The sequence below is a fragment of the Carcharhinus amblyrhynchos genome, chromosome 11 (genome assembly GCF_965287045.1).
Source record: "Carcharhinus amblyrhynchos chromosome 11, sCarAmb.v2.hapA, whole genome shotgun sequence".
In the NCBI taxonomy this organism is placed as follows: Eukaryota; Metazoa; Chordata; class Chondrichthyes; order Carcharhiniformes; family Carcharhinidae; genus Carcharhinus; species Carcharhinus amblyrhynchos.
Genome location: NC_137334.1, coordinates 93962181 through 93987950, shown reverse-complemented (window position 1 = coordinate 93987950; position 25770 = coordinate 93962181). Strand labels below are relative to the sequence as shown.

General features: G+C 44.5%; 1 protein-coding gene across 1 annotated transcript in view; it reads left to right on the top strand.

Moving 5' to 3' along the window:
- Window positions 1–25770, top strand: part of map3k2 (mitogen-activated protein kinase kinase kinase 2) — a 79402-nt gene that overhangs the window by 38420 nt on the left and 15212 nt on the right. The window contains exons 5-9 of the mRNA XM_080199597.1: window positions 1736–1835; window positions 7142–7255; window positions 18946–19048; window positions 20774–20904; window positions 23400–23479. Coding sequence (XP_080055723.1) covers window positions 1736–1835; window positions 7142–7255; window positions 18946–19048; window positions 20774–20904; window positions 23400–23479 — 528 coding nt within the window. The remainder of the gene's footprint in view (window positions 1–1735; window positions 1836–7141; window positions 7256–18945; window positions 19049–20773; window positions 20905–23399; window positions 23480–25770) is intronic.

Sequence of the window (25770 nt, the reverse complement as noted above, 5' to 3'; positions counted from 1 at the left end):
CCATTCAATAAGGTTATAGCAGATGCTGTATCTCACCTCACTGTCCTACACTATCTCAAAGAACAAAGACAATTACAGCATGGACAGGCCCCTCAGCCCTCCAAGCCTGCACTGACCATGCTGCCTGACTTAACTAAAAATTCCTACCCTTCCGGGGACCATATCCCTCTATTCCCATCTCATTCATGTACTTGTCCAGATGCTCTTTAAAAGTCCCTACCGTATCCGCTTCCACTACCTCCCCTGGCAACGAGTTCCAGGCACCCACCACTCTCTGTGTAAAAAATCTGCCTTGTACATCTCTTGTGAACCTTGCCCCTTGCACTTTAAACCTGTGCCCCCTAGAAATTGACTCTTCCACCCTGGGAAAAAGCTTCTGACTGTCCACTCTGTCCATGCCTCTCATAATCTTGTAGACTTCTATCGGGTCTCCCCTCAACCTCCGTCGCTCCAGTAAGAACAAACCAAGTTTCTCCAACCTCTCCTCATAGCTATTGCCCTCCATACCAGGCAGTATCCTGGTAAATCTTTTCTGTACCCTCTCCAAAGCCTCCACATCCTTTTGGTAGTGTGGCGACCAGAATTGAACACTATATTCCAAGTGCGGCCTAACTAAGGTTCTATAAAGCGTCAACATGACTTGCCAATTTTTAAACGCAGTGCCCTGGCCGATGAAGGCAAGCATGCCGTGTGTCTTCTTGACTACCTTCTCCACCTGCATTGCCATTTTCAATGACCATCTCCATAACCCATAATCCCCTTAGATCCTAGAACTCCACTGAACTCAGATTGAATATACTCAATAGTTGTGCATTGAGTGAAGTTTTTTTTTATAAATCTCAGCTCTACATCTTACCTTGACGGCTATGCCCCATTTTCTAAATCCTCCAGCCAGCGTAAGCAGCCTTTCAGCATCTCAAGCCCGAGAAGACTTTATTCATTTTAATGAGATCACTTGCCATTCTTCTTAGCACCAGTGAATATTTGTATATTGTATTAACCTCTCCTCACGGATCTCACACCCCAGGAATCAATTTAATGAACTTTTGTTGTAACCCTGCTAAGAAAAGATCTGTGGTGATGGTATAGTGCAAACAGTGAGAGGAGAATGTATTGGTGAAGTGGAAGCTGGGTTTTGCTGGAATGAGCGATTGAAACTGTATGTTTGCAGGGTCAGGTTGGTGCACTGGGTTACATACTGACCTCCACTTCAGAGCAGGAATCAAATTCAGTTTGGACAAAGCTAACAGGTGCTTGCTGCCTCTGCCTGGACCTAATTGATGTGGAATCCTTGCAGTCAGATTCCACAGTATTGTTTATAACAGAATTCTCCTCATTGATATGGGGAAGTATTCCAATATCATATTACCAACATCCCTCACCTTGATGAATATAAAATGAAAGCTCAGGAATATGTTTGAATGTTCACATTTTAATTGATCCATACTTGTAGGGAACAGAAGCCAGGAATTTTCCTGTGGATAATTACTTTTAAAGCGTTTGCTGTTTGGAAGTCCTGATCAGTTCTGAAAAGCAAATGAGCTGCTGACTTTCAAGATGAAATCCTCGTTGGGAAAAGGGGTTAATTAAATCCACGGCTGTCGGTCAGCACAGCTGTGAACTTTGAGCAGTACTGCTGTCTGTAGCTTTAGGTGCTCTGATGGTTCTGCTGTCTCAGGAGTGCAGCGAGTTGCAGAAACTTATTGATTAATTCCTCTTCTCACTCCCCATTCAGAATCCTCCAGTTTCCCAGGCCCGTCCTTCTTGAGGATATTGCCGCTAAAGCCAAGGTTGCCTTTGGTCAGCCGATGAGCCTGCACTACACCAATAATGAGGTACCGACCTTCATTTATTTTCTTGTCATTTTTTGCCTAATTGAATTGGGAGGTAAATGTGATGATTGGGAATGGAAAGATGGGAGCTGGGAATGAAACTGTTCAGATCAGTTTGCAGCCTGGGAACTCCTAACTACTGTGAAAAGATCCAAATGAGTATTTGGGCAATGAATCAGTCATTTCTGCAGTAATATCTCCTGTGTCATCTCCTGGCCGTTTTACTGTGTTAAAGACACTATGTAAGTCTGAGTCCAAAGAGAAAACGCTGGAAAATCTCAGCCAGCCTGGCAGCGTCTGTAAGGAGAGAAAAGAGCTGATGTTTCGAGTCCAGATGATCTTTGTCAAAGCTGGTTATCTGGACTCGAAACGTGAGCTCTTTTCTCTCCTTACAGATGCTGCCAGACCTGCTGAGATTTTCCAGCTTTTTCTCTTTTGGTTTCAGATTCCAGTACATCCACAGTAATTTGCTTTTATTACGCAAGTATGAATTCTTGTCGCAAAACATGTTTTGATATACCTGATTTTGATTTTTGTGTTTTGCAATTTAAAACTGTAGGATGTAGCATAAAAAGAGCACAAAAATTAGCCAATTGCCCTGGTTTAATCTTGATGTGATGTTTGTAATCTCCAAAATAATATTGATAACCTGAATTGGCATTGAAGATTTATTGCAGATTGGCAACAAACAGCTTTACCTGAACTGCTTATCATAGAAATCACAGAAAGAGCCCATTCAGCCCATGACTACACTGACTACAATCCCACCTAGGCCTTACACTCATCCCTACATATTTTACCCACTAATTCTTCTAACCTATACATCTCAGGACACTAAGGGGCAATTTTAGCATGGCCATTCAACCTAACCTGCACATCTTTGGACTGTGGGAGGAAACCAGAGAAAACCCACGCAGACACGAGGAGAATGTGCAAACTCCACATAGACAGTGACCCGAGCCAAGAATCGAACCCAGGCCCCCGGAGCTGTGAAGCAGCAGTGCTGCCCAGTGGGCAGTAGAATATTATTGATGTTGAGGCCAATTTATACTGAGCTTTTTAAGATAAATATAAACAATGCTTATCAAACAAAAATCGATATAGAAGAGATATTGGAGAAGATGACCAAAGGTTTGGCCAAAGAGAGACTTAAGGAATTTCTCGAAGAAAGAAAGTGAGGCAGAGAGGTTTAGAAAACTTGGGGCTAGGCAACTGAAGGTACAACTGACATTGGTGTAGTGATGAAGTTGAGGGATGGGTCAAGGGACACACAGATTCTGGGGGTGCAAGGGATGATTGCAGGGCTGGAGGAACTTAGAAGTAGGGAGGGATGAGGTAGGTAATGGAGGGAACTGAAAACAAGTTTGAGAATTTCTCAATCAAGACATCACTAATGTATCCAATGTAGGTCAGTAAGCACAGGGGAGATGGGTAAGTGGAACTTGGCAAGAGTTAGGAAATGAACAGCTGTGTTTTTGATGTGTTTAAGTATATGGCGGGTTAGGAGATGGGAGATTGACCAGGGAATATGTTGGAACATTTAGATTCATAGATAACAGAGACAAGGATGAGGGTTTCAGCAGGCGATGAGGTAAAGCAGACGTAATAGCAAGTTGAGTGGTGATGTAGCTGTTGTGTTTAAAATGATTAAGACTTTTAGTAGTTTTATTACATGGCAGCTAGTAAATGTCAGGCTGTTCAAATCCCAAAGGAAACTTGAACAAGTTATCACAACAATTTTTCATTTGGATTTTTATGAAAAGGTATCTGAAGTCAAGAGCAAAATCTTCACAAGGTTTGAAATTCTTCGAAAGTAACAATAAACATCTATTTAAAAAAGGGAAAATAAATAAACTTAAGACAGAAGATTGCACTTGCGCAGTATACAGTATTTCTAAGTTGCTTGTCAAAACATTATTGCTCAAGCAATTCCAAGCTAAACTTCCCTTTTAGTCAACAGCCCTCGTAGATTTTAAAATTATGCAAATTCCAGTAACATTACCAAAGGTTCACTGTTGCTAAAGAGAAAGCCTTACACAATCGTTTCTCTTACTCACATTCGAAACTGGAACCAAAGCTTGCCTCTAAAACCTTGCAGATACAGATCTTTCTCTGACAGTGGCTGTTTCCAGTGCACGCTGCTATTGGATCTCGTAACCACACTTACTGATACAGACTTCCATCTGTCTTTATTTTTCTCTTTCATCTTTAACTCGATTGGTTTGCCTTGCTTTAGAAGTTCCTTTTCTCAGAATTTACAGGTCTTTCATGGTTTTTTTTATGGCCCCTGCTTTTGAGTAAACATTAACTTAATTCTTTGCTTTATTTCACTTATGATCTCCTCCAATTGTACATGTTCCTTTTGAAATGCAATGATTAACTTCAAGTCACTTCCCCTAACTTCCTAACGCAAATTTCCATTCATACTGCTTAGTGTTCCCATCTTAGCCCTGCTCATTTTCACTTTAAAACTCATGTTTTCACACCTATCTCCTTTTTGATGTTTTTGACCTTGCAGTCTGCCTTAGGTCTAACTAAATTAGTCTCACACACAAGCCGATTTCATAGTGTACCACAGTAATATTGGGGAAATATTGAAAAGTATGACATTTTTGTCATGATGGGGTAGTTGCAGAGAAGGTATCTCCCTTGGTGGGGAATCTGAGTAAAGGGTGACATTAGGATGATATTTAGGAAGTATTTTTTCTTGCACAGTTTAGTGGAAAGCTGGAAATCTCTGGCTATGGATATTAGTTATCAATTGAAATAATCAGCACTAAGATTTAGTTTAGAAGGTTAGGGGCATCAAGGAGTATGAAACAGAGCCATGACAGTGGCACAGTGGTTAACACAGCTGCCTCATGCACCAGGGACCCAGATTCGATTCCCGGCTTGGGTCACTTTCTATGTGGAGTCTGCACGTTCTCCCCATGTCTGCGTGGGTTTTCCTTCAGGTGCTCCGGTTTCCCCCCACATTCTGAAAGACATGCTGGTTAGGTGGATTGACCCAAACAGTCACCGGACTGTTGTGACTAGGGGATTTTCACAGGAACTTTATTGTTAATGTAAGCCTTACTTGTGACTAATAAATAAATAAAATTACTAAACTTAAATGGCGATGAGATGCAAATTAGCCATGATCTGGTGACTTGTGGAACAAACTCAATGGACTGAATGGCCTACTGTTTTTGTACAACGGATTCATCAACTGCATACTTTTTCTGTTCCTGCATAACAGGTTTGAGGGGCTGAATGTCCTCTCATTTCTGTGTGGCGGGGGTAATGGAGGGGGTGAATGACATCCTTCCATTTCTGTGTGAAGGGCCTGGGGAAATGGGGGTGTGGGAGGCTGGTAAATGCTACTCCTCATCTCGCAGAATGGGCTTGGTTGGGCGGGGATATTTTGTGAGAGTGGGGGCGGGTTTGAATGTTCTGCTCCAGTTTCTTTATAATGGGCTCATGGAGCTTAATGGCCCCCTCCTTCCAGCCACTTATTCAAGTTCATGCTGTTCCCTTAGCAACTAACTCAAGTTAGCCTCTGACATAACCAGTTATTTATCCACTTGGAAAGTTTCCTCCATTCTGTGGCTTTCTGTCTTGTAAACTAATCCTTTTGAGAATTTCAGACTTGGCTAAATCCGTTGTCATGATCTCCTTGCCAGCAAACATTTTTGTCCTTGAGGAACTATAGGAAATTTTGTCACAAGTGTGCTGCCTGTAAAAACTTCCTCTTGTAGAATGCTTTCCTATATTTTACACACACACTGGTCTATGTCAGAAATCATTTAGCATCACATTTGTCATGTTTCAGACCCTTGGCACATTCAGCCTATTTATTCCCCTTGTAATATCCTCCAGGCTCTGAGATTTCCATTTCCTTTTAGGATGGAAACCACACAGAACCAGCATATTGTCGTTTGAGTATCTTCTCAATTCTTGGGTAATTTTGCTCCATCATTGCTATTTCCACTTGCTCATTAAATTCTAACGCCTTCATTTATAATTATCAACCCAAGAAGGAATTAAATGCATCAGCTCTTCCTTGATGTGTAACCGTAATAATACAACTGTAATTGGAAATATATCCTTCTGATGATTCTTGTCAGAACTTCATACACTATTCCAGATGGGATCTGACTAGTACTTGGATGGTAATAATACAACTTCCCTTGATGTGTAGTCTCTTCCCTGCTAATCAGCCCATGTTTACCCTGTGGCCAAACATTGAACTGACTGTTTCATAGTTCTATCCTTCACCCTCTAGTTAGCTCTGTACAAATGTTCTATTCATTATCCCACTCACTCTAGATTTTTTGTTTGCAGCAACTTGCTCCTATTTAATTAGGTACTTCCTCAATAAGAGATTTGGTTCAATTGATATGATGTTGCTTTGGGCAAGAAGTTAGCTTACACATGGTGAACTTTCAAAGATACCTGAGCATTGGATGTTTCTAGAATTGGAACCTGGGTGGGATACAAGGCAGATTTTTGTAATACTCCTAAATCCGTCAAGCTTGTGGAGGACACATCCCAAAGCAGTGTACAGCTATACCTAGCGCGGGCTTTCATTCAAAGCACCTGACAGGGATGAGGGGAAGTTGCTGGATAGAGGGAAGGATGCACCTTGAACTACCCAAGCCAAGGACAGGGTGCTTTCAGTCCAGCTGACAAGTCCAATTACACCACTAAAGGGTGACATCACTCTGCTGTGTTTTTTATCTCTCTTTCCTCCATTTTCTTGCGCTGCCCAGTGTAACTGCACCCCAAGGACCCTCTCCTCGCCTACTTCAAGTCTTATCATTTAACGTGCCCTTTCTTTTTGGCATTATCTAAAATATGTGTTACTAAATCCAGTAGGCAGACCATCCCTGAGCTAATTCTCTGCTCTGCTACTAGGGCAACGCAACTTATTCGATTGGGCCCCTGTGCTCCTGGCCTTAGGAGTGGCAGGTTCAGGAAGAGATATTTAAGAGATGTGGGGTAAGAAAGAGAGGGTTAAGTGAGGCAGGAACCCTTTTCCTGAAGGCCATTTGGTGATGGTGCAGGCACCTGAGGACAGGATGAAGCTCTGATGTGATGCTCCTTGCAGTTGAATAGCTTGGTGGTGCTCACTGTTTTGGCATCTTTGAAGAATGGCTACAAAGGTGAAATGTGCAGGTGGAATGGTGCGATTGGGAGAAGTGAGCCCACACTGCGCAGTAAGCCCAAGCTTTCCCCTAGATCATGCCAGCTCATGTTTGCGAATCTGTCCATTGATGTGAGGATTACTTATCAGCTTGCTCACTCTTCATTTCTCATCTGTTTTGCAGTTAGTGATCCCTCTGACTACACAGGATGATCTGGATAAAGCCATCGAACTCCTGGATCGCAGTGTTCACATGAAGAGCCTAAAAATTCTGTTGGTGCTTCAGTCAAACAGCCAGGTAGAGAACACAGAGCAACGCATTACTGACACTGCAGAGCTGAAACAAAAACTAAAAACACTGGAAATACTCAGCAGCTGAGGAGGGGGGAGCGAGAGTTTATAATGTTTCAGGTAGATGATCTTTTATCAGAAATGGTGAAAGGTCATTAACCGGAAACGTTCACTCTATCTGCCTCTCTCTGTAGATGCTGCCTGGCTTGCTGAGTAATTGCAGCTTTGTTAAAGTTTAACCAGGTATGGAAGCTGTGCTCCTATGCAGCGTGGATCTGGGAGAGAATAGATTACGGAGCACACTGAGGGTTGAATGAGGTTTTACTGGAAAAGAAAGAAAGAAAAAGCTTATTGGAGAACACCTTTCGCGACCTCCTAAGATCCCAGAGATTTAATCAGTTGCCAAAACGAAAGACAATTTCACTGTTATGATGCTGTCTGTTGATTTCAGGATTATTAAGGGGAGGCAGTGATATTTCTGATCTGGCTGTCCAGAGGCCCAGAATGCTGCAGGGCCATGGGTTGAAATCCCAGTATGGCAGCTAGGAATTTAAATACATTTAATAAATCAGGAACTGAAATCTAGCCTGGTGGTGACCACATTGTTGTTACAAAGAACAATACGGGAACAGGCCCTTCAGCCCAGCAAGCATATGCCAACACATGATGCCTTTCTGAACTCAAGGCCTTTTTCCTCTACGTGGTCCGTATGCTGCTATTTTCTACCTATTCGTGTATCTGTCAAGATGCCTCTTAAACGTTGCCAGTATCTGCTTCTGGCAGCGCGTTCCAGGCATTTATCATCCTCTGTGTAAAAACTAACTTGCCTCTCACATCTCCTTAAAACTTTCCCCCTTTTACTTTACACCTATGTTGCTGAGTAATTGACATTTCTACCCTGGGAAAAAGTCTCCGACTGTCTATTCTATCCATGCCTCACATAATTTTGTAAACTTCTATCAGGATGCCCCTCAGCCTCCAAAATTAAAGTAAAAACAAATCAAGTTTGTTAAATTTTTCCTCATAGTTAATGCCTTCTAAACAGACAACATCGTGGTAAACCTTTTCTGTATCCTCTCCCAAGTCCACATCCTTCTGGTAGCCGTGACCAGAATTGTATGCAATATTTCAAATGTAGCCTAACTAAAGTTCTATTATTATTATCATTAAAAACTCATTGGCTTCACTAATGTCCTTTAGGGAAAGAAACCTGCTTTTCTTACTCAGTCTGGCCTACGTATGACTCCAGAGCCACAGCAATGTGGTTGACTTTTAACTGCCTTCTGAAATGGCCAAGCCAGGCACTCACAGTTGTATCAAACCGTTCCAAAACTGTCAAAAAGGAATAAACTGGATGGACCACCTGGCATTGACCTGGGCACCTGGAGTGACAATGGCAAACCCTGTGTGGTGTCCTCCTCACTAATGTCTGGGCCTCTCCCACAGACTAGTCAAGCAACAGCCTGACATAGTCATACTCATAGAATCATACCTTACCTCCATCATTGTCTCAGAATCCATCAACACCCACCCCATCCAGACATGGCAGCAGCACTGTGGCTTACAGTCAGAGGGGAATTTCCCTTGGAGTCCACAACATTGATTCTGGGTGCATGAAGTTTCATGACACTAAGTGAAACATGGGCAAAGAAACCTCCTGCTGATTTCCACCTATCACAGCAAAACATCTCCTCTACCCAACCTCAGCTGATGAATCAGTTTTCCTCCTCGTTGGAAGGAAGCACTGAAGGTGACAAGGGCACAGAATGTACTTTAGGAGGAGGACTTCAACGCCCGTCATTCAGAGTGGCTTGGTAGCACCATGACTGATTGAGCTAGCTGAGTCTTAATGGACATAGCTCCTAGACTGGGTATGTGGAGGGTAAGGCGGGGGAAAAACCAATTTGACCATCTCCACCAATCTGCCTGCCATGGATATATCTGTTCATGACACTATTGTTAGGAGTTTGTACTGTGTGACAGTACCACCGTGCTAAATGGGACAGACTTCAAATAGTTCTAGCAACTCAAAACTGGGCATTCATGATGCACTGTGGGCCTCAGCAGCAGCAACAGAATTGTATTCAACCACAATCTGTAATCTCATGGCTTGGCATATCTCCCACTCTATATTACCAAGGAACCAGGGAACCAACTCTGAAGAGTGCAGGAGGGCACCTAACAATGAGATGTCAACCTCATGAAGCTACAACATGTCCATTAGGGAAGGAACTCTATATTCTATGTCCTTCGCTGGTTAGGCTCATATTTGACTCCAAGCCCACAACAATGTGGGAAATGACTCTTAACTATCCTCTGACATGGCCTAGAAAGCCACTAAGTTCAAGATCAATCAAGACAATCAATGTTGGCTTTCCTAGTGACACCCACATCCCATTTGCAGAATGTTTAAAGTCCCAAATCATCTCTGCAGGAGTCCCTCAGTGCAGTGTCCTGGGCCCAACAATCTTCAGCTGCTTCATCAATAATCTTTCCTCTGTCATAAGGCCAGAAGTGTGGTTATACAGTGATGACGGCACAATGTTCTGCACCATTTGCAACTCCTCAGATACTGAAGCAATAAATGTCCGTATCAGCAAGACCTGGACAATATTTGGCCTTGGCTAATAAGTAGCCAGTAACATTCACACCACACAAGTGCCAGACAATGACCATCTCCAACAAGAGAGAATCTAACCAGCTCTCTGTTACATTCAATCGTATTACCATTACTAAACATCCTGGGTGTTATCATTGACTAGAAATTGAACTGATCCAGCTATGTAAATACTGCAGTTACAAGAGCAAGTCAGAGGCTGGAAGTTCCATGGGGGTAACACCCCTCCTGATTCCACAAAGCCTGTCCACCAGATACATGTCAGGAATGTTGTAGAATTTGCTCTGCTTGCTAGATGAGTGCAGTTCCAACCACAGTAAGAAGCTCAAAATCCTCCAGGCCAAAGCTTAATTGACATCCCATCCACCATCTAAACATTCACTCCCCACACTACTGACGCACAGAGTGTACCATCTACAAGTTGCATGGCAGTAATTCAACAACGCCCCTTCAACAGCACCTTCTAAATCTATGACCTCCACCACTTAGAATGGCTGGGACTGCAGGTGCATTGGTACAACACCACCCGTAAATTTCCCTCCGAGCGCGCAAACATCACCATTGCAAATATATCATTGTTCCTTCACTGTCACTGGGTAAAAATGAGAACTCCCTCCATAACAGCACTGTGGGTGGGTGCACCCACACCACGTGGACTCCAGTTCAAAAGGCAGCTCATCACCACTTTCTCAATTAGGCATAGCTAATAAATACTGATTGAGCCAGTGACTCCCACAATTCTGCAGAATAATTTTTTAAAAAAATTAACCGTGGCCCCACTTAAGAGCTATTTACGTGAGGTATGTAGCAGCTGGTTTGTACGTAGCAAATTCCCACAAACAATAACATGAATCATGATATCTGTATTCGGTGATGTTGGGTAAGGGATAAATATTGGCCCAGGTGACGAACAACTATCTTGCTGTTCTTCAGATAGTGTAATGGGATCTTTTCATGTTCACCTGAGAGGGCAGACAGAATCCCTGTCTCCTCTGAAAGATGTCAGACGTGAGGGAGCCCTTGTTTACACAATCTACAGTGGAATCCCTCTTGGATTTTCCACATAACTAAATATAAAAACAAATCTTAGTGCAAATACGAGACAGTATCCCTGCAGAGAAGGAGACAAAAAAGCTGGGCCATAAGATTGAATTCTCAAGGTACCTTCACAATTGAGGGTGGCATTGTGCCAGCTTTACAAGCTTAGTTTATTTATTGTGTTCACAAAAGCTGGGTTGAGTTGCAAAACAAGATTTTGCAACAGTTTTGAACTTAACATGTCCAAGCGAACCACAATGGATATACTTCTTATTGACGTCAGTCTTGGCAATACAGCACTGGAGGAGGCCATTTGGTACATCATGCCTGTGCTAGCTTAGTTATCCAATTAGTTCCACCCACCTACTCTGCCCCATGACTTTGAAATTGTATTTTTTTTAATGTTTATCCAATTCCCTTTTGAGAGTATCTGTGGTGTAAGGGCCTGACACATACAGCATTACTGTTGCACTGAGGACCTTGTTAAGATTTACCAAACAACATGGTGACAACTCTTGGAAAAACCTAGGATCTCGGAGAACCCGGAAGAGAAATTCAAATGCTGGAAAATTAAAGGAGCATTCTGACCCGACTGACAGCATCTGAGGTGAAGACACCAAGCGAGATCGCTTGAAGAAAAGCTTGAAACGCAGACGTGCAGAGGAAAATTACCAAAGAAAGGCTTCAAAGAAAGGCGTGGAAGCTGAAGACATAAAATTCCTCACTGCAGCAGAAGATTTGCCGCAGGGATCGGTGCTGGGGCCTCAACTGTTTACCATATACATAGACGACCTGGAGGAGCGGGCTGAGTGTAGGGTAACAAAGTTTGCTGATGACACAAAGATGAGTGAAAAGTGAATTGCGTGGAGGACACGGAAAGTCTGCAGAGAGATCTGGATAGGCTGAGTGAGTGGGTGAGGATGTGGCAGATGGAGTATAATGTTAGCAAATGTGAGGTTATCCACTTTGGAAGAAATAATAGTAGGATGGAATATTATTTAAATGGTGAAAAGTTGCAGCATGCTACAGTGCAGAGGGACCTGGGGGTCCTTGTGCACGAATTGCAATAAACCCAGTCTGCAGGTGCAGCAGGTGATCAAGAGGGCGAATGGAATGTTGGCCTTTATCGTGCGGAGGATAGAATATAAAAGCAGGGAGGTTTTGCTGCAATTGTACAGGGCACTGGTGAGGCCGCAACTGGAGTACTGTGTGCAGTTTTGGTCCCCGCATTTGCAAAAGGATATATTGGCCTTGGAGGGAGTACAGAAAAGGTTCATCAGGTTGACATCTGAGATGAGGGGATTAGCTTATGAGGAGAGATTGAGTAGATTGGGCCTGTACTCGGAGTTTAGAAGGCTGAGAGGAGATCTTATAGAGACGTAGAAGATAATGAAGGGGTCAAATAGGGTAGAAGTAGAGATTCTTCCTGCTTAGAAAGGAAACCAGAACTAGAGGGCACAGCCTCAAAATAAGGGTGGAGGGGGGGGTGCAGTTTAGAACAGAGTTGAGGAGGAACTTCTTCTCTCGGAGGGTAGTGAATCTCTGGAATTCTCTGCCCATTGAAGTGGTGGAGGCTACCTTGTTGAATGTACCTAAGTCACGGGTAGATAGATTTCTGATAGATGAGGGAATTAAGGGTTATCGGGAGCAGGCGGATAAGTGGAACTGATCCACTTCAGATCAGCCATGATCTTATTGAATGGCGGGGCAGGCTCGAAGGGCTAGATGGCCTACTCCTGCTCCTATTTCTTATGTTCTTATGTAAGATTCCATGGGATCCCTTGGAAGTCTAGTTGTAACCCTCAGAGCGCAGAGTCAGCAGACCAAACAGGGGTGAGTTAAAACATTAAAATTCCAGAATGCAGCAAGTCTTGAGAAACTTGATCATGGGCCTGCCAAATCCAGCAGTGCAGGCAAACCTTGTGCCTTCAAATCAATGGCAGTACCACCCTGAATTTCAGTGACTTCTGAAAGCTGAACCTAACGGAACTTTAATGTTTTTATAGATTTGGTTGGATTCATCCAAGGCCCAACCTAATAGAAAACTGGTTGTCCTGGGAAGAGGATATTTAAATGACTGGAGTCACCGCCTCATCTTCTGGTTTTCACTCGCTAATGAGGAAGAAACTCCTTGTCATGGTCACGGGTTCTGTGGGTCCTTGTGTGGCTGATGAGCTCAATCCTAGAGCCACATCTTTGACTGTACAGTTGGCAGGTATTTCCAGGAGGTGGGTTCAATCCTTGGACTTTAGATCGCTTGGATTCCTTTCTCAGGCTCCTCTTGCCACTGGGTGTCTTCAAAAGATTGTGCCCTTCAGTCAGGAGATTCCTTGGGGGTCTCTCCTGACCAAGGGACTCCCAAGCATTGACGGCTATGATGCATTTCTTGAGGTAGGTGTTCAAGGTGCCTTTGAGTCCTCTTGTTTGGGAGACTTGAGCTGAGAAGAAGATTTGTTTTGGCAGTCAGGACTCTTGACATCCTAATCGCACGGTCAGCCCAGCAGATTTGGTTTTGGATGATCATGGCCTCGATGCTGTTGGGCTTGGCTCCTTCAGGGATACTGATGTTAATACCTGCGTCTTCCCAGCTGAGGTGGAAAATCTGCTTCAGACAGTGTTGATGGTACCTCTCCAGAGCCTTGAGGTGGCAGCTGTATGCAGTCCAAGTTTCTGAGCTATATAGAAGAGTTAGGAGGATGACTGCCTTGTACAGGAGGATCTTGGTGTCAGCACGAATGTCATGGTCATCAAAGACTTTCGTCCAAAAATGGCGCTCGCAGATTGGATACAATCTCTGTATTGATGTCAACCTTAGATAAGAGGTGGCTCCGCAGATAAGGCAACCTGGCGTGCATCAGATCTAAAGTAGTAAGTCAAAAAAAGTCCTAATAAATATCTTACTGCTGTGATGAGCTTGCTGATTAAGTAATCTGAATGCAGTGCATTGATGAATCCTCACCCAGCTTTGATGAAATGTTGAAAGTCTTGGATGAATAATTCAGCCTTCAAGCTGTGGAACGCACAGTGCTTTAAAAAGAGGCACAGAAACCACCACCCCCCCCCCCCCCCCCCCCCGTAAAAAGTCAAAAGGGGAAAAAAGACAATACTTGAGTGTACCATGTTGGGTCAGCAGAGACGCAGGGAGCTTACCGAAAGTTTAAAAAATATATATTTTTGGAAATTCTGAAACATTACCTAAACTTCACTAACAGGTGGCAGTGTGGAGTAAGCTGGCTGTGGATGAAGGAAATCTATCTGATGAAACCCAAAATAAATAAACCCTGCAAAAGGAGAACAAAAATGTTCTTCACATTAGTGACTGTTGAATGTTTTGTATCCACCTGAGAGGACAGGCGAGGCCTCAGTTTCACTGTCACCTCTGACAGTGCAACAGTCCCTCAATATTTCACTGAAATATCAACTGATGTTTCAGTGCTCAGGATCTGCAGTGGGACTTGAACGTCAGACTCAAAGGTTGGCTGAGCCAAAGTGAAATGGGGATCATTCTTTTTTTACTTAGTGAGTGCTGGTCTGGAATGTATTGCTTGAAATGAGGGTGGAGGCAGGTTCAGATTTCAAAAACGGAATTTGATAAATGCTTGAAGAGTAAGAGTTTTCATTGCTTTGGAGAAAGAACAGGGTGGCATGGTGGCACAGTGGTTAGCACTGCTACCTCTCAGCACCAGGAACCCGGGTTCAATTCCAGCCTCGGGTCACTGTCTGTGTGAAGTCTGCATGTTCTCCGCGTGTTTGCATGGGTTTCCTCCCACAGTGCAAAGATGTGTGGGTTAGGTGGATTGGCCATGATAAATTGTCCCGTTAGTGTCAGGGAATTAGCAGTGTAAATATGTGGGGTTACAGGAATAGGGCTTGGGTGGATTGTGGTCAGTGCAGACTCGATGGGCTGAATGGCCTCCTTCTACACTGTAGGGATTCTATGACTTTAACAGGGGAATGAGAGTAATTGGATCGTTCTTTCAAAGAGTGAGTGCAGTGTGATGGACCAAATGGCCTCTTTACGTTCCATAAGGCTCAATGATGGTATGCATTGAACTTTTGGGGCTGCAACCCATAACATTCAAACTCAGGCAAGACTGTTTCCTTGGGAATACATTTACCTGACTGTCGGTGTGTGTGTTAATCTTTATAATGTGCTCTGTCGACCTACCGGAAATCAATACCACTTTTGTGGTCTCTGTCAATTGAGCTCACTTCCATTTTCACTGATTATCTCTACCAAGAACATCCACAGAGACATCTGTTAACCGATTCTGACATTCTAATAACAATGATTACACTTCAAAACAATGTCATTGATTGTTTCTGAAGGGCTTTGGGAATATCCCGAGGATGTGAAAGGCATTTTATGAATGGATACATGTTCTTTCTATTAATGTATTATTATTAGGAAGACATAATCTCTGGCTTTTGGGACACGGTACTCGTGTTAATGACGATTCAGAGATGGTGACAGGAATTCTGTGGACTGTGTGGAAAAGGCAGAGGCTTGGGACTGTCTGAGATTCTCTCACAGAGAGCTAGCACAGGCATAGAACACTACAGCGCAGAACAGGCCCTTCAGCCCACGATGTTGCGCCGACCAGTTAAAAAACAATGACCCACTAACCTAAACCAATCCCTTTTCATCCATAAACCTATCCACAGATCTCTTAAACGCCCCCAAACTGGGCGCATTTACAACTGCAGCAGGCAGGGCATTCCAATCCCTCACCACCCTCTGGGTAAAGAACTTATTTAAAAGGCTATCACTATCCACCCTATCTAAACCTCTAATCATCTTATATGTTTCAATAAGATCCCCTCTTAGCTGCCTTCTTTCTAGCGAAAACAACCCCAAATCCCTCAGTCTCTCCTCATAGGATCTCCCCTCCATACCAGGCAACATCCTGGTAAACCTCCTCTGCACCCTCTCCAAAGCTTCCACATCCTTCCTATAATGTGGGGACCAGAACTGCACACAATACTCCAAGTGCGGCCGCACCAGAGTTGTGTACAGTTGCAACATGACGCTGCGACTCCTAAATTCAATCCCCCTACCAATAAACGCCAAGACACCGTATGCCTTCTTAACAACCTTATCTACTTGATTCCCTACTTTCAGGGATCTATGTACACATACACCTAGATCCCTCTGTTCATCCACACTATTCAGAGTCCTCCCGTTAGCCCTATACTCGACACATCTGTTATTCCTACCAAAGTGAATTACCTCACACTTCTCTGCATTAAACTCCATCCGCCACCTCTCGGCCCAGCTCTGCAACCTGTCTAAGTCACCCTGCAAACTACGACACCCTTCCTCACAATCTACCACACCTCCGACTTTGGTGTCATCAGCAAATTTACTAATCCACCCAACTATACCCTCATCCAGATCATTAATAAAAATTACAAACAGCAGTGGCCCCAAAACAGATCCCTGAGGCACACCACTCGTAACCAAACTCCATGATGAATATTTACCATCAACCACCACCCTCTGTCTCCTATCTGCTAGCCAATTTCTGATCCAATTTCCTAGATTACCCTCAATCCCATACATCTGCATTTTCTGCAGAAGCCTACCATGGTGAACCTTATCAAACGCCTTACTAAAATCCATATATACCACGTCAACTGCCTTTCCCCCATCCACCTCTTTGGTCACTTTCTCAAAAAACTCAATAAGGTTAGTAAGGCACGACCTACCCGCTACAAAACCATGCTGACTATCTCCAATCAATGGTGGGCCAAATGGCCTAATTCTGTGTTGGTGGTTCTATGATTTTGAACTTTGCCATTCCCTGCTGCCTGAAAGCAAACCCTGTATATTGTGAAGACTGAGGTTGAAACAGTGAAAGAGGAAATGGGAGTTGAGACAGTGTAAATGGTAATTGTAAAGAACCCATTGTGCCCCAACTAGACCAGTCGTTCCAAATCCTTTTTACACCTCAGTACACCTGTCAAAAACTGAGGCACACCACCTATTCTCTCCAATGAACTGCACTCACGCTAAAGCCTTTTATCTCTAAAACCTCCTAAAAACGCACCAAGCCACCATTTAATATAGTTTTCATTATTTTAAGACATTTATGATGAGAACCTTATCACCATTTAAAAGACAGATACAATGTTGGAGTCTGTTCCTCCTTTTCTTCACGTACTGGAAACTTTGTTTTCCTTCTCCCCTGTTTTTTCCAGCCTGTATCTGTCTCGTTTCTCACAGGCTTTGCACCCTTCTGGTATTTTTGCTTCTTGCGCGACAGAGCCTCTGTCTTCAATTCCATGATCGACACCTCCAATTCCCAAAGACCCTGGTCAGCCGGGAAGCTGCTCACCTGTGGTTCGGATTGTGTGGCGCAGGCTGGGAATGAGCCGCACTTCCTCAGTTCTGATGTTTTACATCAGTTCGGCCCGTTGCCGTAGGCCCCGCGTGTGCGGCCCGTTGCCGTAGGCCCCGCGTGTGCGGCCCGTTGCCGTAGGCCCCGCGTGTGCGGCCCTTTCCCAGCCGGTGCATGCCCTAGCTCCACTGGGTCTTGGAGTTACATGGGCACGATGGAAGTAGAGAGATATGGGCCTAATGCAGGCAATTGGGACGAGCTTAGTGGGCTTAAAAAAAAGGGCAGCGTGGACAAGTTGGGCCGAAGGGCCTGTTTTCATGCTGTAAACCTCTGACCATACTGACCACGGAGTTGGAAACATAAGTTAGATTTAGTTTATTGACAAAATTTAATCATTTTGAATCATATTTGTGGGGCTTCCATGGTACACCGGTATGCCGGTTAGGATACTCTGACCTAACCGCAGTCCGATAAAACCTGTGAGTGCAGTCATCTTACAGTGAAATTGCCATAAGCAGACGGTAAAAGGAAGCCAATGTGATGTGAAGAGGGATTGGGGAGTTATACAGAAAGCTGGTCAGCCAGAGAGTCCTGTGTGTCCTGTAGAACTTCACCAGAGGGCTCGAAAGCAGACTGAGGTTGTTTAGGCATCACAGGTCCCTGTTTCGGACGCAGCCCCCACCTTGATCATAATCAGAGTGGAGTACATTAGAACTAAGAGAATGTGCTAGTGCATGGCAACTCGAACACGCACTCACATGCTTACTCACACAACACTCTCACACGCACAAACACTCTCTCTCTCACACACACACTTATATACAGACACACACACACACCTGCATACAGACAGACAGACACACACACACACACACACACACACACACACCTGCACACACACATGCAGACACACACACGCACACACACACTCCTCCAGCGAAGCTCGGAGAATGTGGAAGTGACACTAGTCCGCTGACGGTGGTGTGAATTTAAAAAACAGACATTGTGGTGTAATGGGAAGCGTGGAGCGAGTGGGAAAATATGAGAGAAGCTGACATTGCAGAAGCAGGCAGAATAAATAAGAGTGGTTATAAATAGAAATGTCTTCGATGGGGAGTCTGCTAGGAGAGAGTTGAAAGCACAGCCGGCAAGTCCAGTGGATGGGACACTGTTCCTTCAGCTCTGGCCTCAGCTGCCCTCTGCTGGTTGTAAGCAGGAAGGATCTGGTCAGCGACAAGCCACTTCCTAATGAGCATTCATCCATACTGCCGTGATTCTACAAGAATTCCCAGTCTTACTCAGCAGAGTCACAGAATGGTTGGAAAAATGTTATACTGGCTCGCTGGGAATTGTTGTTTTGAGAATATACAGAGCTTTACTCGGCAATTTTGAGATCACGGCTGGAATATTGGATTTAAAGTGTTCAGTGTCTCCCTTGTTCTGGGATCCGATGTGAAATGAGTTTGAAGAGTCCCGGTTTGTAATAACTGCTCCAGAATGTCCCAATCGTCTGGAGTAACATCTCGGACCTTGAGAGCATCGTTGGCCCATTCAAACAAGGATTTAACCTCTCTGCAAGGTTGTCTGATCTGGACAGAGCACATTGGCAATGCTTTGAGTCTATATATGGTATTTATCTGTTGTTGATGTTTTAATGTTTTGATTTGTCCTTTTTTCCAACTGATTTTCTCTGTTGCCTAGGTAACAAACCTTAGTAACGTGGAGGCATTGCAAACGTTGGATGATTTGGACAATAGCACAGTGTATGGCGGCGCGGAGAGGAAAAACAAGCTGCCCTTGCTTGGTAAGCTGTGGTTTCTCATTGCAACACAGGAAATGGTTCAGCCCATCATAGCCATCCACTGGAATCAGTCTCAATGCTTCTCATTTTCTCTGTTCCCTTTTCTGCTTCACGTATTGAACTCCTGATCTTTTCGATCGAGCTTTTTTCAATTGACGTTTGTGGTACAGCATTCCCATGTTCCAAAACTCAGCAAAAACTTTGTTCTAACTATTTTGTAAGAATCATATTCTTTTAAACTTGCATTCGTTATATATTGAATACAGATGCATCATGAGGCGGTGGTGTAATAGTTTTGTTACTGGACAAGTAATCCAGAGACCCAGGGTAGTGCTCTGCCTGGGGAACTCATTGTCGTAAAAACCCATCTGGTTCACTGATATCCTTCAGGGAAGGAAATCTGCCTTCCTTACCAGGTCTGGCCTACCTGTGACTCCAGAGCCACTGCAATGTGGTTGACTCTCAACTGCCCTCTGAAATGGCCAAGTAAGACACTGGATTCAAGCAAGTAGGGGTGGGTAACAAATGCTGGCCCAGCCAGAGACACCCGCATTCCAAGAAATAATTTTGGAAAAGGTTTATATATGATTTAATTAAAAATTAAATTGTCATATTAGTCTGATTCATTGGAGATGGAATATCCTCATGGTACATATCTCAGCACAGCTGAACAGTTCTAACCTCTAAATTGTTTTAGGCCAAATAAGCCAACTTGCATTTATGGATAGTTGGGGAGAGAGAAGTTGGTGGCACTTCTATAACATTTTACTTTGACTTTGGGCAAAGATTTAAGACTTTGAGTGAGAGATACAGGAGGATTCTTCTCATGGTCTCATGAAGTTTATGCCCTCTTGTCAATAATTTGCCAGCTGATAGAAACATCTTCTTAGCCCTTTTGAAATTTTTCATAATGAACGCTGTGTGGCCCGTTCTCTTAAAATGTTTAGTTTCAAATAGAGTACGCACTTTTCTATTTTTAATATATACTGATGTCTGTAGTAGTTATGAGCATGTGTGAGTTATGCCATTAGTAGCTTTTGCTTTTGTGATCTAGTCTTACCAGGAGGGACATGTGTAACTAGCTGCCTCCAGTGCAGGGTCCCTGCTGTACTATATTTCAAAATTTCTATAAGTATAGAAGATTGGACATCACAACATGTTCTTTTATCTTTTTGGTGACCAAATTACCACAGCTCGCAATTTCCATTCTGCCTTCCTGTTTAAAATAAATTCAGCTTCTGAGAAAGACAGCAAAGATTGTCTGGATGCCACATCCCATCCGTCTCACATGCCTATAACTTTGATTGTCCAGACTGAAAGTTTTCTGTTAGGTCACCATCACCCATTAGCTCTCCATTAATGTTATATTCTCCTGGGATCCTGTTATGTTCAGGATTGATTATCCCTACCGCAACTGCAAACCCAACTCTTGTGAGTCTGATTGGAAAAGTATGCAATCCTCGTAAATCTTCAATCCCTAGAGACAGATCAGACTTCCCATCGTCTCCATGGCGGGCAGAAGGGAAGTAAATAACGTGGACGTACAGCACTCATGACAAATCTCTGTCCCTCTCACACTTTCATCATCTCACTTTTGAGACGGATCTTTCCTTGGTCATTGTCTTTGCTACTCCATGTGTTTGTGACCAATCAGTGGCAATTATAAGGTTCTTTCTTTGTTGTAGAGATTTGGTTCATGTTAACTATGAATATTTTGCCCCTGTTCAGCTTCCCAGACATCCGACCGGAGTTCTCCACCACCCGGATACATTCCAGATGGGCAGCAGCAAGTGGCACGCAATGGATCCTACACCAGCATCAACAGTGAAGGCGAATTCATTCCCGAGAGTATGGACCAAGTAAGGAACCACCATCATTCGTGTCAGGACTGTACGAGCTCACTCTGTAGTGTTAGGAGTGTACCAGCTCACTCCCTGTAGTGTCAGGAGTGTACCAGCTCTCACTCTGTAGTGTCAGGAGTGTACCAGCTCTCTCTCTGTAGTGTCAGGAGTGTACCAGCTCACTCCCTGTAGTGTCAGGAGTGTACCAGCTCTCACTCTGTAGTGTCAGGAGTGTACCAGCTCACTCCCTGTAGTGTCAGGAGTGTACCAGCTCACTCCCTGTAGTGTCAGGAGTGTACCAGCTCTCGCTGTCTGTAGTGTCAGGAGTGTACCAGCTCTCGCTGTCTGTAGTGTCAGGAGTGTACCAGCTCACTCTCTGTAGTGTCAGGAATGTACCAGCTCTCTCTCTGTAGTGTCAGGAGTGTACCAGCTCTCTGTAGTGTCAGGAGTGTACCAGCTCTCTCTCTGTAGTGTCAGGAGTGTACCAGCTCTCTCTCTCTGTAGTGTCAGGAGTGTACCAGCTCTCTGTAGTGTCAGGAGTGTACCAGCTCTCTCTCTGTAGTGTCAGGAATGTACCAGCTCTCTCTCTGTAGTGTCAGGAGTGTACCAGCTCTCTCTCTGTAGTGTCAGGAGTGTACCAGCTCTCTCTCTGTAGTGTCAGGAGTGTACCAGCTTTCTCTCTGTAGCGTCAGGAGTGTACCAGCTCTCTCTAGTGACAGGAGTGTACCAGCTCTCTCTCTGTAGTGTCAGGAGTGTACCAGCTCTCTCTCTGTAGTGTCAGGAGTGTACCAGCTCAGTCTCTGTAGTGTCAGGAATGTACCAGCTCTCTCTCTGTAGTGTCAGGAGTGTACCAGCTCTCGCTGCCTGTAGTGTCAGGAGTGTACCAGCTCTCTCTCTGTAGTGTCAGGAGTGTACCAGCTCTCTCTCTGTAGTGTCAGGAGTGTACCAGCTCTCGCTGTCTGTAGTGTCAGGAGTGTACCAGCTCTCGCTGTCTGTAGTGTCAGGAGTGTACCAGCTCTCTCTCTGTAGTGTCAGGAGTGTACCAGCTCTCTCTCTGTAGTGTCAGGAGTGTACCAGCTCTCGCTGTCTGTAGTGTCAGGAGTGTACCAGCTCTCGCTGTCTGTAGTGTCAGGAGTGTACCAGCTCTCTCTCTGTAGTGTCAGGAGTGTACCAGCTCTCTCTCTGTAGTGTCAGGAGTGTACCAGCTCAGTCTCTGTAGTGTCAGGAGTGTACCAGCTCTCGCTGTCTGTAGTGTCAGGAGTGTACCAGCTCTCGCTGTCTGTAGTGTCAGGAGTGTACCAGCTCTCGCTGTCTGTAGTGTCAGGAGTGTACCAGCTCTCGCTGTCTGTAGTGTCAGGAGTGTACCAGCTCTCTCTCTGTAGTGTCAGGAGTGTACCAGCTCTCTCTCTGTAGTGTCAGGAGTGTACCAGCTCTCTCTCTGTAGTGTCAGGAGTGTACCAGCTCTCTCTCTGTAGTGTCAGGAGTGTACCAGCTCTCTCTCTGTAGTGTCAGGAGTGTACCAGCTCTCTCTCTGTAGTGTCAGGAGTGTACCAGCTCTCTCTCTGTAGTGTCAGGAGTGTACCAGCTCTCTCTCTGTAGTGTCAGGAGTGTACCAGCTCTCTCTCTGTAGTGTCAGGAGTGTACCAGCTCTCTCTCTGTAGTGTCAGGAGTGCACCAGCTCTCTCTCTGTAGTGTCAGGAGTGTACCAGCTCTCTCTAGTGACAGGAGTGTACCAGCTCTCTCTCTGTAGTGTCAGGAGTGCACCAGCTCTCTCTCTGTAGTGTCAGGAGTGTACCAGCTCAGTCTCTGTAGTGTCAGGAGTGTACCAGCTCTCTCTCTTTCTGTAGTGTCAGGAGTGTACCAGCTCTCTCTCTCTAGTGTCAGGAGTGTACCAGCTCACTCTCTCTCTGTAGTGTCAGGAGTGTACCAGCTCTCTCTCTGTAGTGTCAGGAGTGCACCAGCTCTCTCTCTGTAGTGTCAGGAGTGTACCAGCTCTCTCTAGTGACAGGAGTGTACCAGCTCTCTCTCTGTAGTGTCAGGAGTGCACCAGCTCTCTCTCTCTAGTGTCAGGAGTGTACCAGCTCAGTCTCTGTAGTGTCAGGAGTGTACCAGCTCTCTCTCTTTCTGTAGTGTCAGGAGTGTACCAGCTCTCTCTCTCTAGTGTCAGGAGTGTACCAGCTCACTCTCTCTCTGTAGTGTCAGGAGTGTACCAGCTCTCTCTCTCTAGTGTCAGGAGTGTACCAGCTCACTCTCTCTCTGTAGTGTCAGGAGTGTACCAGCTCTCTCTCTCTAGTGTCAGGAGTGTACCAGCTCACTCTCTGTAGTGTCAGGAGTGTACCAGCTCTCTCTCTGTGTTTTGATAATGGTGGGCTGGTACCTTGTCCTTGGGAGAATTTTAATTGGGAAGTTTGTTACAGACCTCTGCTTCCTTGAGTTCCTGGTTTTATCATGTCAGTTGTTGAATTCATTCAAGCAAAGACTTGTTGTTTAACGTGTGGTTGTTCTGTTGGCAGATGCTGGATCCGCTGTCGATGAGCAGCCCTGAGAACTCGGCATCGGGGAGCTGTCCATCCCTTGACAGTCCCCTAGACAGGTAACAGCTGCTAACCCTCGCTCACACCAAGCCCTGTCCGCTCATCATCCGTGTGCTTATTGACCTAACTTTGTTCCTGGTTCCATAATGTCGCCAATTTGGAATTTTTATCCTTGTGTTTAAATCCTTCGTCTGTAACCTCCTCCAGTCCTAAAACTCTGCCAATTCTCCATTACTTCCATTCCATTACTCAGCTACATCCCCAGGTTTAATCACTGCACCATTAGCAACCAGACTTTCAGCTGTCTGATCCCTAACTGCTGGAATTCTCTCCCTAGCCCTCTCCGCCTCTCTCTCCTCTTTTTGGACTCGCCTTAAAACCTACTCCCTTTGGCCAAGCTTTTGACCACCTGTCCTAATATCTCCCATGTATCAGATTTCCTTTGTTAATCACCCCTGGTGGAAGCACCTTGTAACATTTGACTACATAGAAGGTGCTGCCTCTCGATGTAATATATATAATCTGAAAGTTTGTGTGATGTTGATTTCATTCAGGGCAAGGGGTTTAACACCGCATTATACTTGATGCAATCTAAAATGCCATAAGCAAGAAAACAAATTAGTTTCAGCAGACCTGTTAGAGCCACAGTGGATGAAGAGGACAAATAGGAAAGATGATATTTTATTGAAGTTTATTTATTGGTGTCACTCGTCGCCTTATGTTAACACTGCAATGAAGTTACTGTGAAAATCCCCTAGTCGCCACACCCCAGCGCCTGTCTAGGTACACTGAGGGAGAATTTAGCACGGCCAGTCCATCTAACCAGCATGTCTTTCGGACTGTGGGAGGAAATCGGAGCACCCAGAGGAAACCCATGCAGATACGGGGAGAATGTGCAAACTCCACACAGATAGTGACCCAAGCCAGGAATTGAATCTGGGTCCCTGGCACTGTGAAGCAGCAGCACTAACCACTGTGCCATTGTACCGACCCTTGAGAATAAAAGTGTTTTGAGGGAATGCAAACACAAAAAACCTGCATTTGTTTATTTTGTGCTTTTCACAACCTCAGACATCCCAAAGCACTTTACAGCCAATGAAATACTTTTGAAGAGGGGTCCCAGCTGTAAGATGGGAAACATCATGTTCAGGTTTTGCACAGCAAGATCCCACAAGCGGCAATGAGCTAATGATCAGATCGTTTTTTTTTAATGGTGTTAATCAAGGGTAACTGTTGTCTCAGGACAGCAGAGGGAGAATTGCTTGCTCTTTGAAATAATGTCATGGTATCTTTTCTGTCCATCTATTAGACCAGGGAGTCTATAATTTAATGTCTTGTCCAAAATGCTACCCAGCCAGTTAAGCTGGCATATTAGTTGGAAGTGTAATGTGACTGATAAGTATTGGGTGATCTGATCCCTTGCCTGTGCGAATGCCAGCTGGTGACAGCAGTTTGGATCTACTGCAGTGATGGGAGCTGGAGGTAGAAAGATAGAAATTTAGCAGAGCCATCCTAAATGCACCCTCAGCACAATGGGTGTGTTTATAATAGTGAGACTGCAAGTGTTCCCTTACAGCAGGTCTGTGCTCACAGTGGAGTGTGTGCTCATCTTCAGTGACTGGTGTACGAGGACGCACAGGCCTCATTGCACGTTCCCATGTCTCAATCTATAGCCATTCGGGTAATCTGCCTTCCTGTTTTTGCAACCAAAGTGGATAACCTCACGTTTATCCACATGATACTGCATCTGCCATGCATTTGCCTATACATTCTGAATAACTGGGATCCGAACACTGATCCCTGTGGTACACCATTCATCACTGCCTGCTACTTAGAAAAAGATCTGTTTACTCCTGTCCTTAACCATCTGCCAACCAGTTTTTTATCCATCTCAATATACCACCCACAATCCTGTGTTTTAAATTTTGCATGCTAATGTTGTATATGGGAACTTATCCAATGCCTTCTGAAAGCTCAAATAAACCACATTCACTGGTTCCCCCTCATCAACTCTACTCGCTACATCCTCGAAGAATTCCAGTAGATTTGTCAAGCATGATTTCCCTTTGGTAAATGCATGCTGATTCTATCCGATCCTGCCACTGTTTTCTGAGTGCTCTGCTAATGGACTCTAACATTTTCCCCACTATCAACATCAGGCTGACTGGTCAACAGTTCCCTGGTTTCTCTCTACCTCCCTTTTTAAATCAAGAGGTTACAATCTGTCGGAACTGTTCCAGACTCTAGGATTTTGGAAGATGACCACCTATTTCTGGTGCCACTGTCTATTTGTCTTCCTTCTTTATCTAGAGGTGTTAGGCTGTCTCTACATCATTGTTCTGAACTGTTC